Source organism: Delphinapterus leucas, chromosome 8, assembly GCF_059928025.1.
Source record: "Delphinapterus leucas isolate spDelLeu-1000000601 "Yukka" chromosome 8, BTC_Dleu_Yukka2, whole genome shotgun sequence".
NCBI lineage: Eukaryota > Metazoa > Chordata > Mammalia > Artiodactyla > Monodontidae > Delphinapterus > Delphinapterus leucas.
The window spans coordinates 34,846,511-34,862,001 of record NC_143136.1 but is presented as its reverse complement, the minus strand read 5'-3'; the positions used below and the strand labels follow the sequence as shown (position 1 = coordinate 34,862,001).

At 39.8% G+C, this 15,491-nt stretch overlaps 1 protein-coding gene and 1 pseudogene across 5 annotated transcripts; both read left to right on the top strand.

Moving 5' to 3' along the window:
* Positions 1-551: 551 nt before the first annotated feature.
* Positions 552-13,245, top strand: BZW1 (basic leucine zipper and W2 domains 1). Of its 5 annotated transcripts, none has more exons than XM_022567372.3 (12): positions 552-665; positions 1,844-1,917; positions 4,199-4,375; positions 6,778-6,872; positions 7,668-7,733; positions 8,358-8,493; positions 9,236-9,345; positions 9,481-9,651; positions 10,096-10,242; positions 10,755-10,893; positions 12,252-12,374; positions 12,804-13,245. In XM_022567372.3, exons 2-12 carry the CDS (start codon positions 1,854-1,856, stop codon positions 12,833-12,835), a joined length of 1,260 nt encoding a protein of 419 aa, XP_022423080.1. In that variant the 5' UTR covers positions 552-665; positions 1,844-1,853; the 3' UTR covers positions 12,836-13,245. The 5 variants fall into 5 exon arrangements, with proteins under 5 accessions (XP_022423080.1, XP_089772653.1, XP_089772651.1 ...); XM_089916524.1 differs by lacking the exon at positions 552-665 and adding an exon at positions 733-821; XM_089916527.1 differs by lacking the exon at positions 9,481-9,651.
* On the top strand, positions 762-1,403 carry LOC149748539 (uncharacterized; annotated as a pseudogene).
* Positions 13,246-15,491: the final 2,246 nt, after the last annotated feature.

Here is a 15,491-nt window from a genome sequence, read left to right as displayed (position 1 = left end):
ATTTTCCTCGCTCCTAAGAGGGGCAGTGCACAACCCCACCCAGCCAGCACCGCAGAGCAATGTTGCCCCGCTTCGGACTTAGCCTGAGCAAGTGCTGCCAAGCCCAGCCGCACTAGAGACCACGTATGGACCCCCTTTGCCAACTCGGTCTCCGCCCACGAGGGGCCCGGGCGCCCCCAGCCCTCGGGCTTCGACTTCCGGCGCTACTGGGGCGTGGTGGGTGGGGGGGCTCGGTGGGGAAGGGACTCAGGCCGGACGTGTCCAACTTCCTCGGCACCGGCAGGGGTGGTGGGGGATATTCGTTCTCCTAACCCCTCCATGTGCTAACTAAGAGGCCGGAGAACACGGCGATGGAAGAAAGATGGGCTAGTCTAGGCTAAGTGTCCGGGAAATCTGGAATCCAATAGAGGAATAAAGAATCTTTGAAAATCCTCTTCGCTTTCTTTGCCTCCTTTCCCACCCCACGCCCCGAAGCCGCCATCAGGGAGGGGCGGGCAGAGCACCCGAGGAAGAAATCTCGCGATAGGAGACCGGCCGGGGCGGGGGTGGCACCTCTTCCCTCCTCCTCCTCCCCTCCTCTCGTTAGTTCCGGTCGCAGAGGAGACACCGCCGCAGTTGCCGCCACCTCCGGGATTTCTGGCTCTTTCCTCTTCGCCTTAAATTCGGTGAGGCGCGGGGCCCGCTCGTCTCGGGCCGAGGTTGCGGCCCGTAGTCGCTGGGCAGAGGATGAGGGAGGCGGCAGGTCTTGCGGCCCGGTTTGGATGGGCCCGGGCGGAGGCCGCCGCATGAGGCCGGATCAGATCCGGCGCCGGAATTCAGAGGTCGGGGCCGCTGCTTCAGCAGGGAGGCCGAGGGACGGGTGCCCGGGCCGGAACGTGGGGCCCGAGTGTGCCCCGCGGCGCCACAGGCGGAGGCAGTGGGCTGGGCAGGTCCCCCTGCGGCCCTGCCCGGCCTGGGTAACAAAGCGGCCGTGGCCTCTGTTTGGTGATGTACGCGTGGGGGGTTTCGGCAGGCGGGGCGGAGGAGCCGCCACCACCACTGCGGCCGCCTCCGCCGCCGCTGCTCTCCCGGGAGGGAGGGCGGATGTACGGGGCGGCTGGGCCCCAGGCGCGAAGCGCCTCGGCGCCTGTGGTCCGCTCGCTGCAGCGGCCGCCACCGCCAACGACGGGGTCAGTAGAGAGGGGGCTGAGGGCGAGGAGTCCCCGCCGTGCCCAAGGGGGTCCTGGGCGGGAGGCACGGGAAGGGTTGGATGGGGAGACACGTGCCCAGGGAGGCGGCTTGTATTGTAAGGTATGGGGCGGAGGAGGCTAGGCCGGCTCTCAGCTCCTTTCTCAGGCTGGAGTGGTGCAAGCGCACGCTGCGGTCACGGGCACGACTTCAGAGTAGGGTAGTGCTCCTCATAACCAGGCCCCTCGATGAAGGGATTCGCCCTCGATAGCGTCTTTAAATTGACGTGCATATTTGGGATACCTCCTGACTGTGGTGGTCATCTCTGTTAGTCCTCTGTGGTGCTCAGAGTGGTGGAAGATGTAGGCGAATTTAAAGAGGAAGAGACTAACCTCTGTTTATGGTGGGTGATTTGCCACTAGTCGTGGCGCTGAAAAGTCATTTAAAAGTGTGCTTCACATTTCATCTTTAAAGGGTTTTGTGTAGGGAGAAATGCAGGTTTTGAACTTAAGTTTAATTCAAGCAAAGGTAATTCTGTGTGCCTGCCCCAGGTCTCTTGCTAGACTGGAAGTGTATGTTCTATGTGGTTTACATGTGACTAGGCCAGGGTTTGATACTTTGTTTTTAAAATGGATGTTGGGGCACTGATTTTTAAGGCCTTATTTTCCCCCCCCAGGGTGTCTTTTATGAATAATCAAAAGCAGCAAAAGCCAACGCTATCAGGCCAGCGTTTTAAAACCAGAAAAAGAGGTAAATATTTATATTTTAATAATATCTCTCTTCAGATCTCCAAAGTAACTTTTATGTCTTGGTTCCTCTGGCAAGCTATTGCTTAGCATTAAAACCTAAAGAGAAAGTACCGAAAGGAACTTGAATTTCTAGTTGACTGCCATTTCAGATATACCCTGAATATTTCTACTACCTTTAAGACTTTTGGTATCAACATATATGTATCTAAGCAGGTTAGTGAATGATGTTTTTGTTGTGCAGATAAAGTGCCTCTAAAAAAGAGAAAGTATGGGCTGCATTTTCACTCGCTAAATTTCATTTAAGGAAACTTCTGCTTGAGGGAAAAGGTTAATTTATAAAAGGAGAGCTCCTAACGTGACTACTAGTTTCACCCAAACTTTGTGAACATTTGTGGGAGAAAAATCAGACTTTAACCCATGGAAGTTAATTATGGAACAGAGGTCACATTGCAGTGTCTTTTGAAACTATTCCCTCACGAACTTAGTAAGAAAACTACGAGAATTATATTAACTACTTCTGTGTATTATCAGGTACTTCAATGAATATTGAATTCTGTAGCAAGGCACTGCACTAGTGACACACAGTTAAATGAGATGTGGTCTCAGATATATTTTGTTTTGGGTTTAATATTTTACCCCTACACTTTTCAGTGTTCTGCTCAAAAGCACATATTGACCTTATTTTACAGGAAACTTTTAGGAAATAGAGAACTGGATAGGCTACTCGTTATAAATTGTGTTTTTCTATCCTGAGTGGCAGACACTTTGAAATATATATTACAGAATCTTTTATGATTTCTGATTGTAGCCTGCCCCCTTACAGCAGGGAGACCAAGGAGTAATTGGATTCTAGTCTTTGCAGATTCATTTAGATTTAAGCCAGTAAATTTTCTCAAGAGGAGGCATAGAAGTTGGGAACCAGAGCAATTCTGCAGTAATGGAAAACTCTGTATCCTCAAGTTATGTGGATTACTGATACCGCCTTTGTGTAAATATAGTATCAAGTAGTTTTATTATTGTTGTTAGTACCAGGAAGAGATGTCACTTGCCCAGTTCCAGATTGCGATCACTCATGGCCTCCTAGTTCTTGATGATTGGGTCCTGGGTATGGTGAACAACCATCCCAATTTGCCTGGGACTGAATAGAGTTCCCAGGACACAGATCCTTTCAGTGCTAAAAACAAGAAAGTCTTAGGCGAACAGGGAAGAGTTGGTCACCCTAGTGCTGTGTAGAAATTAAGATATCATCTAACCTAGATAGGGAAATCAAACCCTGCCCTGGAGTGTGTGATAGCAGCACAGTAAAGGCTAGGTATGTACCCAAGGCACTTTTTAGAGTGCTTTATATTTTATTTATGTCATTTAATATTCGCAACAACTTTATGAGATAGATCCTACTTTTAATCACCATTTTACCATAGGGAAATTCAAACATGAAGAATGGGGCCAGTTGCTAAAATTCAGACAGTTAAGCAAAGCATTTGCTTTTTGATCTCGATTTGAATCAGGCAGTTTGAATCCAGAGCCCTTACTCATAACTGCTACATGACATGTATTGGATACTCAGTAAATGTACTTTCTAAAGATTACCTTAATAAGTATTAAATGAGCGATTTTTTTTTTTTTAAGTAGAAAGTGTTATGGGCACTTTTAAAGAAAATCAAGAGCTCCCTTTCACTCAGGAATGAAGTTTACCTGAGGTATAGAAGATATCCTAAATTTCAGAAAAGCTCAGAGGCAATGGAAGAGCATTCCAGGTGGAAATGGTAACCTGGCAGTAGGAACACACCAGCTCATTTAGCTCACTTAGGAGACTTGTGTGAAAAAATAGTGGGAGAAAGGCCACACACTTCCTTCCCCCCCCCGCTGCGGAGCTCAGGCTCCGGATGCACAGGCCCAGGGGCCATGGCTCACGGGCCCAGCCGCTCCGCGGCACGTGGGATCCTCCCGGACCGCAGCACGAACCCGCGTCCCCTGCATCGGCAGGCGGACTCCCAACCACTGCGCCACCAGGGAAGCCCCACACTTCTTATGATAGGCAGTCCTCCCTTGCACTTGTAGAGGTGCAACTTGCAAAGCACGTGTGTTTAGTCTCCTGTTGTGTTTGCTTGTGTTGCAGGTCTTGGGTAATCTAGGTAGTGTTTGTTTTTTCCAGCTATTGAAATAAATGAAATTGTGATGAATGTGGTTAACTTATTCAGTAGTTATAGCTTCATAAGGTTGTGGTTTCATGGTATTTTAGTAAGCCTTTTAAAACTGAATGTTTTGGGGTTTTCCCCCAGATGAAAAAGAGAGGTTTGACCCTACTCAGTTTCAAGACTGCATTATTCAAGGCTTAACTGAAACTGGTACTGATTTGGAAGCAGTAGCAAAGTTTCTTGATGCTTCTGGAGCAAAACTTGATTACCGCCGATATGCAGAAACACTCTTTGACATTCTGGTGGCCGGTGGAATGCTGGGTAAGTGTCTGGGTCTTGTGGGAGGTGTGTTGTATGGGGATTATGTAGAATCCAGAATATGAACTATTTGACAAACCTATCAAATCAGGGTGGCTTTTTTTTTTTTTTACCCCCTTAGGATTTTCCCATTTTTTTCTTCTCAAATTATAGTAAATTTGCCAATTGCATTGCTCTGTCTAGCTTTATATTTGAAATCCATTACAGAACCATAACATTTGGGGAAGACTTGTCTGACATACAAGTCCCAACAGTATCTTCCATCAGTGATTTTTCCAACTTGTGTTTGTACACTCTCAGTTAATGAAGAAATCCCTATCTCTTGTTCTGTCTTACCAAATACTTTATAAATTTAACCCTCGTATCCGAGGGTTCCGCATCCATGGATTCAGCAAACTGTGGATCAAAAATAAAAAATATTCCCTGGAGTGGTGGTGGGGGATTGTCCAGAATGTTCCAAAAAGCAAAACATGCATTTCCCATACTCCAGTAACTATGTAGCATTTACATTGTATTCTGTTTTATAAGTAACCTAGAGACTGTTTAAAGTATACATAAGGATATGTGTAGGTTATATGTAAATACTATGCCCTTTCATATAAGGGACTTGAGCATCTGCAGATTCTGGTATCCACGATGGTCCTGGAACCAATTCAGGACAGCTCTGTACCTGAAGACTCTAATCCTGCACTCTTCTGTGTATTAGCCACTAGCCACTTGTGGTTATCAATCACTTAGAATGTGGCTAGTACAAATTCAGAGGTACTGAAAATGTAAAATACACATTGGATTTTAAAGACAATGCTAAAAAGAATGTAAGATATCTCTAATATTTTGAATACTGAAATGTTAAAATCAATATTTTTGATGTGTTGGGTTAAAGTATATCAAAATAATTTCACCTTTTTTTTTAACTTATTTATTTTTGGCTGCGTTGGGTCTTCATTGCTGTGCATGGGCTTTCTCTAGTTGCGGCAAGCAGGGGCTACTCTTCGTTGTGGTGTGCAGGCTTCTTATTGCGGTGGTTTCTCTTGTTGCAGAGCACGGGCTCTAGGCACGTGGGCTTCAGTAGTTGTGACTCGGGGGCTCAGTAGTTGTGGCTTGCGGGCTCTAGAGTGCAGGCTCAGTAGTTGTGGCACATGGGCTTAGTTGGTCCGTGGCATGTGGGATCTTCCCGGCCGAGGGCTTGAACCTATGTCCCCTGCATTGGCAGGCGGATTCTTAACCACTGCGCCACCAGGGAAGCCCCTCACCTTTTATTTTTAATATGGCTACTAGAAGATTCAAAGTTACATTATGTGCTCACATTATATTTTCTACCCATAGCCCTGCTGATTTACTCCTGCCTCCACCCTCAACAGGCTCAGACTATCTTAATAGAATGTGCTACTTAGTTACATATTTTCAAAGGATACTGGTAATTTCATTTCCATGGCTCTTTAAAGTATTCCAAAATGTTTTCACAGTAACAGTGTATTGAACCTCGGCCAAGCTGGTAGAATCAGAACTCTATTTGTATACATGCAGGATGGAGACTTAGAGAGGCTTCAGTAGCTTGCATGCGATCAAACAATTGCTCAGTGGTGGAACGGGAACTTAAATGTTCATATGTTCTAATGCCTAGTCAGATGAGCATCTCTTTTATTGTAGTATCAGTTGTAGTAAGAAATGGGAAACATACCTATTTTCTATTCATAATACTGCTATCAATAAGCCGCTTTTTTAAATGCTTTTTAAAGGATCGTTTTAATAAGGAGATTTTCAAACATATCCTGGAGAGAATAGTGTAATAAACTAAGGATCTGCTATCCAACTTCAGCAATGTTTAACGATCTTACTTCATCTGTTACCCCACCGACTTCATCTCCCCTCCCCTGTATTTTAAAGTGTACGTCAGACATCATTGTATCCATAAATACTTACAAATGTATCTAAAAGATAAAGTCTCTAACTTGCAGGTTTTTATAGCCCAGCCTCTTTGGAAGTTTATGAAAGGTTTTCTGTATGGAAAGTCAGAACCAGTTCTGAACATCTCCACTTGAGTGACAGATTTGGCACTGCTGAATTAATGCAGTGAGTGAGTTTCATTGGGTTGCTGAAGAGGGTTATTTTATTTATTCCAGTAAATTGTTTTCACTTTGTTCACACGTATTGAACCAACCAGCCATGTTCCTACTGAGAAATTGACTTCGCTTTCAGATCATCTCAGAATTTTTATCAGTTTATTTTATAATGAGAATCCTTACAGAAAATAAGATTGACTAGTATATACAGAGGTTGAACTATAATGTTATACACCTGAAACATAAAAATAAGTTAAGTTAAAGTTTAAAAGAAAGTAAGATTGAAATAATTACTAATTTTAAATGAAGGTCATTGCAAATTTTTTGTAAAATATACCTTAGCCCCAGGTGGTACACTGGCAGATGACATGATGCGTACAGATGTCTGTGTGTTCGCAGCACAAGAAGACCTAGAGACCATGCAAGCATTTGCTCAGGTAAATTAAACTTTACATAATTATTTCAGTTAACTGTTATCCATCTAATGTTTAAGGAATATTCTGCTTTTAAGAGATTGCTGGTAGCAGGTTGAAGGAATCTGAGCTGAAGGTTTAGAGGTGTTCTGGGTGTGCAGTATGATGGTTTAGGAACTTAAAAATGTGCTGAGGAAAACAAAATAGAAAAAAATTGAATCAGCTCTCCTTTTCCTGTTTGTCCCTCTAAAATTAATCCATTTTTTAGGGAAAAAATTCAAGCTGAAAAAGGAAAATCAGTTCCCTGTCGTGATTTTCATCACTAAATTATTCTGCATATAGCTTTTTAAAGGTGAATGAGTTATAGGCAGATTAGCTTCTTTACCAGTCAGAATCTCATTTGAAAGTTGCATACATAGTTATGCTTGTGTTACTGTAAGCAAAGAATTAAAATGCATCTAACCTAGGGATTGTTGTCTATGTCATTAGGAAAGTAGAACTATATTTTATGATCCTATTCTGTTAATATCCTACAAATGGGTAAATGACTTGTATTTGAGCAATAATTAGTCCATGCTTTGATATTTGGCAATAAAATCTATTGCAGGGTGGCAGTTAAAGTGGTAACAGTACTGGTATATTGTAGGATTTGGGAATTGACAGGCTTCCCAAGCTGGTTTAAACATCTGATGAAAGGTTCACTTCTTTGCTATTCTGGAGATACTGTGGAGAGGTCTTAGTTGCCCTGACTTAGATCTTTGGGGAATCTGCCATTTTTACGTATGAGGTTATCATTCAGTTCCTTTACTGTTCTTACAGGTTTTTAACAAGTTAATCAGGCGCTACAAATACCTGGAGAAGGGTTTTGAAGATGAAGTTAAAAAGGTATGAGCAGCAGTATGCTTTGTGGAAAACAAGAGGTTGGGGTCAAAGAAGGGAATGTTAAATCCTAATTCTGCCACGGATTTGAGATAATTTTAGATATTTAGGTAGGCTGTCTTTGAAATGAAGTTTGGAGGTATATCATTTTGTAATTTGCTATACACTGTTTCTTAGCTCTATATCCAAACAAGTGGCAAAGGGGTTAAAATCCAAGTGGGGTTTGTTTAGAAGACAGAGAGTAGCAGATCAGAGCTAAACACATTGACAAGGAGAAATTTAACATACTTGCTCTCTGAGTCTTAGATATTCTACATATAAGTGCACAGAAAATTTGGTAAGGTTAATAGTATCATTTAATGAATATGAGACACTGTCTTAATTATTAACTCATTTAATATTCTCAAAAGCCCTGTGAAACAAGTTTTATTATCCACATTCACATATGAGAAGACTGAGACAGGTTAAGTATCTTGCCCAAGGTCACTCAGCTAGTGAGTATTATAACCAAGATATAAACTTGGATGGTTAGGCCCCAGAGCCCACAATTTTAACCAATATAATATGCTTTACTGCTTCTATTTATGTAATGCATTTGCTCTTTTAACCGTTAACTATTTACTTTTATAGCTGCTGCTGTTCTTAAAGGGTTTTTCAGAGTCGGAGAGGAACAAGCTGGCTATGTTGACTGGTGTTCTTCTGGCTAATGGAACACTTAACGCATCCATTCTTAATAGCCTTTATAATGAGAATTTGGTTAAAGAAGGTAATCAACCTTTAGTAAAGGATGATCTTTAGTTGGCTGAGGGTGGAGTACATAAGAGCCTGAAAGATGAACTGATACGAAAGTTAAGATATAGTTTACGTAGATTTGATTTGTGTGATAGTCTTAGTTTTTTAACTAGTATCCTTAAATTTAATTGGTTCATTTCAGCTCATTAGTTATTTAATGTATACCTTTGGCATTTAGGCTTAACAACTGTCTATCCAGGGTCTAGACAAAATGTGACTGATTGTAAAGTAAAAATAGAAATGCTGTGGAAACCCAGAGAGAGATTAATCCCAACTGGGAAACTTGGGAACATCTTGAATAGAGAAAATGGGGAAAATGGCAAGCTGAAAAAGAAAATAAGTTCCCTTTTGTGATTTCCATAGTTAAATTATTCTGTACAGTAATTTAAAAGCTAACTTCTTTTTATTGCTTAGAGTACTGAGTTATTTAACATGCCTTATTTTTATTCTCACAACAACCCTGTCAAGTGTTAAGAATTGTTACTCTCATTTTACACATCAGAAAACAGTTTAACTTGACTAACAGTACACAACTAGCAAATGGTAGAGTAGAGAAATTGGAGTAGAATGGTAAGCAGTGGCAGAGGGAAGTTCAGGGGTAAGCTTGGGGATAAAGTGAATAATCCTGTGTGGTGGAACCTCAGAGGGAGGAAATGGGAGATAGTCATTGAAATCCAGGAAGGTACTTCTGTTAAGTAAGCTCTGTTTTTCTACAGGGGTTTCAGCAGCTTTTGCTGTAAAGCTCTTTAAATCATGGATAAATGAAAAAGATATCAATGCAGTAGCTGCAAGCCTTCGGAAAGTGAGCATGGATAACAGACTGATGGTTTGTAACTTTTCATTCTTCACAGTCTTGAAAGCTTAATAGGCAACTTTCCCATTTTTAATCTGTGAAAAGAGGAAAAGTGTTTTTCTTAATCTGATTTGAAGACCATTTAACCAGATTAAATTCTCCTTTCAGGAACTTTTTCCTGCCAATAAACAAAGCGTTGAACACTTCACAAAGTATTTTACTGAGGCAGGCTTGAAAGAGCTTTCAGAGTATGTTCGGAATCAGCAAACCATAGGAGCTCGTAAGGAACTCCAGAAAGAACTTCAAGAACAGATGTCCCGTGGTGATCCATTTAAGGATGTGAGATATTCTTATTTAAACTATATGGCCAAGTTTCTAGCTAAGAAAATTTTTACTCATTTCAGAAACTTTAAAGTATTTCACCAGTGAGTTTTATAATAGCTATAGAATGTTATGCTGGGACTTTGCCTCAATCTTTTTCATATTCATTGCCTTATGGGTACCCAGAAATCATAACACTTGGGGATTTTTGTAAGGTGCAAGCCAATAGACAGACCTGTTTCCATCTTGGTCTTTTCCTAGGTAGTTTGCCTATGTGTAATACAGGGTTTGAACTAGAAGTCCATACCTTCTTGTTCTAAAAGTTCTATGATTATATATGGTCTCCTGGTCATTGTTAGTGGCATGGAAAGGTGTTTATGCTTTTGTGAAAGGTCTAAGTTTCATGTGTGTAGTATCTACATATCAAACTTATTTCTGTACTAAATTTGGATTCTTTTGCAGATAATTTTGTATGTCAAGGAGGAGATGAAAAAAAACAACATCCCAGAACCAGTTGTCATTGGAATAATATGGTCCAGTGTAATGAGCACTGTGGAATGGAACAAAAAAGAGGAGCTTGTAGCAGAGCAAGCCATCAAGCACTTGAAGGTATTAGAACTGTGCCTTGGTAAAACATTATTCTTGTAAGTGGGGTAAGTGAACTGTCAGTGTACTTTTCTAAAAGGATTTATCACATCCTGTGCTTCCTGGGGATAAACCACCAGTAAGTAGACAAATAACATATTAACTATTGATGATAACCTTTTAAAAAGTCTGATTTGGGCTTTCTTTGGCTCACAGGTTAAAAACAAATACATGTTTAAAAGTAGATTGAACCTGTAATATGGTCTTTGCTTTTGAGAGAATATTGGAAAACAGGAGGATTCTTTTTTTTTTCCTTTAAAATGTTAACATTGTATTCACATTTATCTGGAATCCTTGGTGTAGTATTGCTTTTTTGATTTAAATGCTTAATTTTTCTGCTTTACTCTTTTTTTTTTAACTTCCACTAAACAGAATATAATTCACAGTGATTATAAAAGATGAGTTATGTCTTAGGAATTTATAATAGACGGCCATCGTACTAAATGACTAAATCTTTTCTCCCTTCCCTTTAAAAGCAATACAGCCCTCTACTTGCTGCCTTTACAACTCAAGGTCAGTCTGAGCTGACTCTGTTACTGAAGATTCAGGAGTATTGCTATGACAACATTCATTTCATGAAAGCCTTCCAGAAAATAGTGGTGCTTTTTTATAAAGGTAATTTAAATTTTGAATTTTGTGAATACATTTGACAGATATCCTAGGAAACTCAAAATAATTCTAATGAGTAGTTCTCTGAACGTCAGCACCCTAAAATATTTTACTCTAATCACAGGACTGAGTTGTCTCTGATTTAATTAGTTACTTTTGAGTGCATTATCTTTAAAACATCTCTAAAGCTTATTAACAAGTTAAAATCTAAAGCCTTCTTGATGAGGCCTCAAACTTTGCCTCCTATATTCCCCCAGTCCTCTTCCCCAGACAGATGATTTTGTTGGTTCCCATATTTTAAACTTAGAGGTCTACCTGCATCCCTGCATCCCCAGGTTTTGTTTTGTTTCGTTTTTTAAAGGATAGGGTAATGAACTCCAAGTACCCTGTGCTTCAGTGATTATCAACTTGTGGTTAGGTTTCTTTAAAGTATCTATACCTCCACTTCCTCCACTCAGATTGTTTAGAAATAAATCTTAGAAATCTTCATTTAATTCTGGAAAAGTTAGTAATTAACTTTTAATTTTATCTATAAAACACATGGACTTTTAAAAAATCACAGTACCATTTTCACACCTAAAAAAAAAAAAATTAAAGAATTATCTATGAGATATCCCTGATCATTTATCACAAGATTTCTCAACCTTGGTACTACTATTTTGGGCCAGATAACTATTTTGTAGGTGACTGTCCTATGCACTGTAGAGTGTTTAACAGCATCCCTGGCATCAGCCCAATAGGTGCCAGTAGCACCTCCCCCCAGTGTAACAACCAAGAATGTCTGTAAACATTGTCTGGTGTCCCCAAGGGATAAAACTGCCTTCAGTTGAAAGAATCACTGGTTTAATAAGGTTGATTTCCTGTTTGTAGGTGCGTACATTGGCCACAAGTTGATAAAAAGTTTCTTAATGTAGTGTTCTCATTTCATCTTTAAATTTTAATTCATTGAAGAAACCAGTTAAGAGAGTTCTGAACACAGATTTATTTTGTAAGCAACCAAAATATTTGCTTTTCAGTGAGATCTTTTTTTGCCATGAAGGCGTTTGCACCCTAGGGCAGGGGGTCCCCAAACTCTGAGCCGCGGGCCGCTACCGGTCTGCGGCCCATCAGGAGCCGGGCCGCACAGCAGGAGGTGAGCAGCGGGCGAGCAAGTGAAGCTTCATCTGCCGCCCCCCGTCGCTCACGTGACCACCTGAGCCATATCTCCCACCCCCACCCCCCCATGGAAAAATCTGTCTTCCACGAAACCGGTCCCTGGTGCCAGAAAGGTTGAGGACCGCTGCCTTAGGGGGTTTCTAACTCTGCCTTAGTTAGAGAAGTACTGTATGAAAACTCCACGAATGTAAAGGTTGCTCTCTTTATAGCTGAAGTTCTGAGTGAAGAACCCATTCTGAAGTGGTATAAAGATGCACATGTTGCCAAGGGGAAAAGTGTCTTCCTTGAGCAAATGAAAAAGTTTGTAGAGTGGCTCAAAAATGCTGAAGAAGGTAAGTCTTTTCATTTGAGCAGGGTTTTTTTTTTTTTTTTTTTTTGGTAAAGCCTGAGAACTTATTTTAATGTGGCCAAGAGTATGTCCATACATGTTGCCTTCTTTCATTCAGGTACCATTTTGTATGTGAGTACAGATTTTTGTTCATTTATGACAGACCTGCAAAAACTTATTACTTTAAAGTAGGTGAGGAAAACTACACTTCAGGTATTTTGATGGCTTGGCCATAATCCTATCATTCTTAGGAAATTAGAAAATTTTGAGAATAGTTAATATTTATGAATTTTGAGGTTTACAAATGAATACATTTAATATCCCCCTCATATGAGTAGAGCATTATTAATAAAATTCCTTAAATAAAGTTATAAACAGAAGTTTTGCTTTCTGATGCCATGTAATGCTTGACTGCACTTTTCCCCTTTTCTAGAATCTGAGTCTGAAGCTGAAGAAGGTGACTGAATTTGAAACTACACCCTCAGTAAAGCAAACAGGAATTGTAGATAAAATGTCATGTCTCATGTGTCCTGGTTCTTACATCTTCCTACCTCCCTATATCAAGCATGATATAAGGGCTTTCATGGCAAATTTTATTTTAACTGTTTCTATGGTTACTGGAAATGTTGGATTTAGTTTCTAAAACCATGTTTTAAGTAGCTACAGGAGCTATAGATTTGAATCTAATGTTGCATTAGTCTTTTCAGTTATCTTCTACCTCCTGTATTTTCTACTGTAATAATGTAATTTAAGGCCTTCCACAATGAACAGTTCACTTTTTCCCTGGGTTTTCTATATAAACAGTTTTCAAGATATGATTTGGTTAAAATAATTTGTTATAAAAATTCTGTTTGCAAATTAAACTGTAAAAGTATCCAGAGTCTCAGAAGGCAGTGATTTGTGTGATAATTTGGTATGCCCAAAGCCCTGCTCATCAATGGAAATCTCATATACAGTAGATTCATTTACATGAATCTTGAGTATTTGGCCCACTGCTTGCATGTTGATATTTTCTTGCATTTTTAACCCCAGATGTACTTGAGCTCAATTGTTTGCTCTCTGATTTTCATTCCTTAAAATGAAGCCATGGAGAACAAACTTGAAAGTGAGGTGTTTGGGAAATTGTATGTGGTGGTGGTGGGAAGAAAAAAGTTGAGCTTTTACCCATTGAGAAACCTCTGCATTCAGTTTGCTTCTTTCTAGACAAAACAAATGAATATTCTTTTCATACCGCCATTTTCAAATATACCTTGGAAAAGCATTGTCATTTAAAGTATTTTACAGTTGTCATACACTTAGATTGGTAAGAAAGGACTCATAAAACAGTATAAGTAAAGCAAATGACTGTACTAAACCCAGAAAATTGTTGAAAGAAAAGTGGTTACCATGTTCTAATTGGGATTCTAAATATAACTCATATTTCCTGTTGGCTTAGAGTATTTGTTGCAAAGAATGAAGTGCAGTGATAATGATTATCCTACTTGGTCATACTGGGCCAGCTTCATTCTCTTCACAGATTCATATATGACTCAAGCATCTGCCTGTTAATTTACCCCAGTTGCCAGTATTTTAAATTGCCATGAGCCAAATCTCTCTTCTGTACAGTTGATCCATTTATTTTAATGGCTGCCTTTTAATTTCCATCTTAATTTTCTTGCTGCTACCCATCTTTATATGTAGTCATTAGAAAAGAAAATGTGGCCACACTTTTTGGTGGAAAGATTTCATGTTAAAAGTGAACATTTTGAAAGCTTTTTTGATTGGTGAAAGAAATGAGCTTGGAATAATGCCGCCGGAGACTGAGTGGGAATTGCCCCTTTCAGAGGTGCCATTCTTAGGAGCTAAAAATTAGGTGTTTAAAAGTTTATCTTGAGGGAATAACATGTAATATAGTTTGAAATAAAGGTATAATAACCTTATGAAGAAGAGCATCATAACTGATACGGTTGTGAAGGGGGTGAAATTGTTAAATGAATAACTTTGATAAAGCTTTCATGCACAGACAAAATGTATTCACTAGGTTTCTACATAGTGATCTGCTTTTACTTTGTAATTTGTAGTCCTTAAAAGACTTTTTTTTTTAAATAAAGTCCATCCTTACACTTAGGTTTATATAGGTTAATCTTTTTTAATTTTTTTGTAATTTCCATGTTACTGCCTACTGGTAACTGTATGTTATGCATTCAGACATCTCTACTATGTAAGCATTAAATAATTGCTCTTTTCATCCTTATGACCCCCAAACTGTAAACACCTACACAGAATTCTGATGTAGCAGAAACTACATTAACATTTCTACAACCAAATCATTGCATGTTACTTGCAGTACAGAGTGCACCTTATTATATACTGTGTATAGTGAAAATGTATAGTCTTCCAGAACTACATTATGATCCCTGATCACAGTGTTTTCCTTCACGGCAAAGTAGTGTTTACTTACTACAATATTCTAGTAAATGGATAAAGTCACCTGTGACAGTATAGTGTAAAGAAAGGGAATGCTTTCTAAAAAGGCTTTGCAGATTTTCATTTTGAATTTTAAGTGGCAATTTTGAATTTCAGCTGCCAGTGCCAACCTCAAACATGTAATTCTTAATATAGTTGTTAAGATTGTACTTGTAATTATGATCAGATAAATGTTAATTGATTTTCCTAACTTGGTGTCAGTTTCTAAGGATAAGTCTCCTCTTAGATGCCATAATTAAATGTGTGTAGAGCTGATGATAAATTTCTTAATCTTAATTATTCTGGGAGTATTGCCCTAGAGACATTATGTTCTTATGAAAATTCCAAATACCAAAAATGCCACAGGGTATTTTGACATAGCATAGTGATGGTGGGGAGAAGAAATGCCTGTGACAGAGACTGACTTCTAATTGTTTTCTTAAAGCTTTTTTTCATCAACCCCAAGCCCAAAGCCTTTTAAACTTTTTTTTTTTAATAGTGCCCCAGTGAATTTTTTCGGCCACGCCACACAGCTTGTGGGATCTCGGTTCCCCAACCAGGGATTGAACCCCAGCCCTTGGCAGTGAAAGTGTGGAGTCCTAACCACTGGACCGCCAGGGAATTCCCCCCAATGAATTTTAATATCATAGATATGCTGTATATATATCTGCTTTAT

What these genes read in the sequence shown, in the direction of transcription:
- BZW1 (XM_022567372.3), top strand. Translation starts at nt 1,854, where the DNA reads ATGAATAATCAAAAGCAGCAAAAGCCAACGCTATCAGGCCAGCGTTTT. An exon ending in CCATGCAAGCATTTGCTCAG is followed by an intron (nt 6,873 to 7,667) that starts GTAAATTAAACT and finishes CTGTTCTTACAG; the next exon opens with GTTTTTAACAAGTTAATCAG. An exon ending in AAGCCATCAAGCACTTGAAG is followed by an intron (nt 10,243 to 10,754) that starts GTATTAGAACTG and finishes TCCCTTTAAAAG; the next exon opens with CAATACAGCCCTCTACTTGC.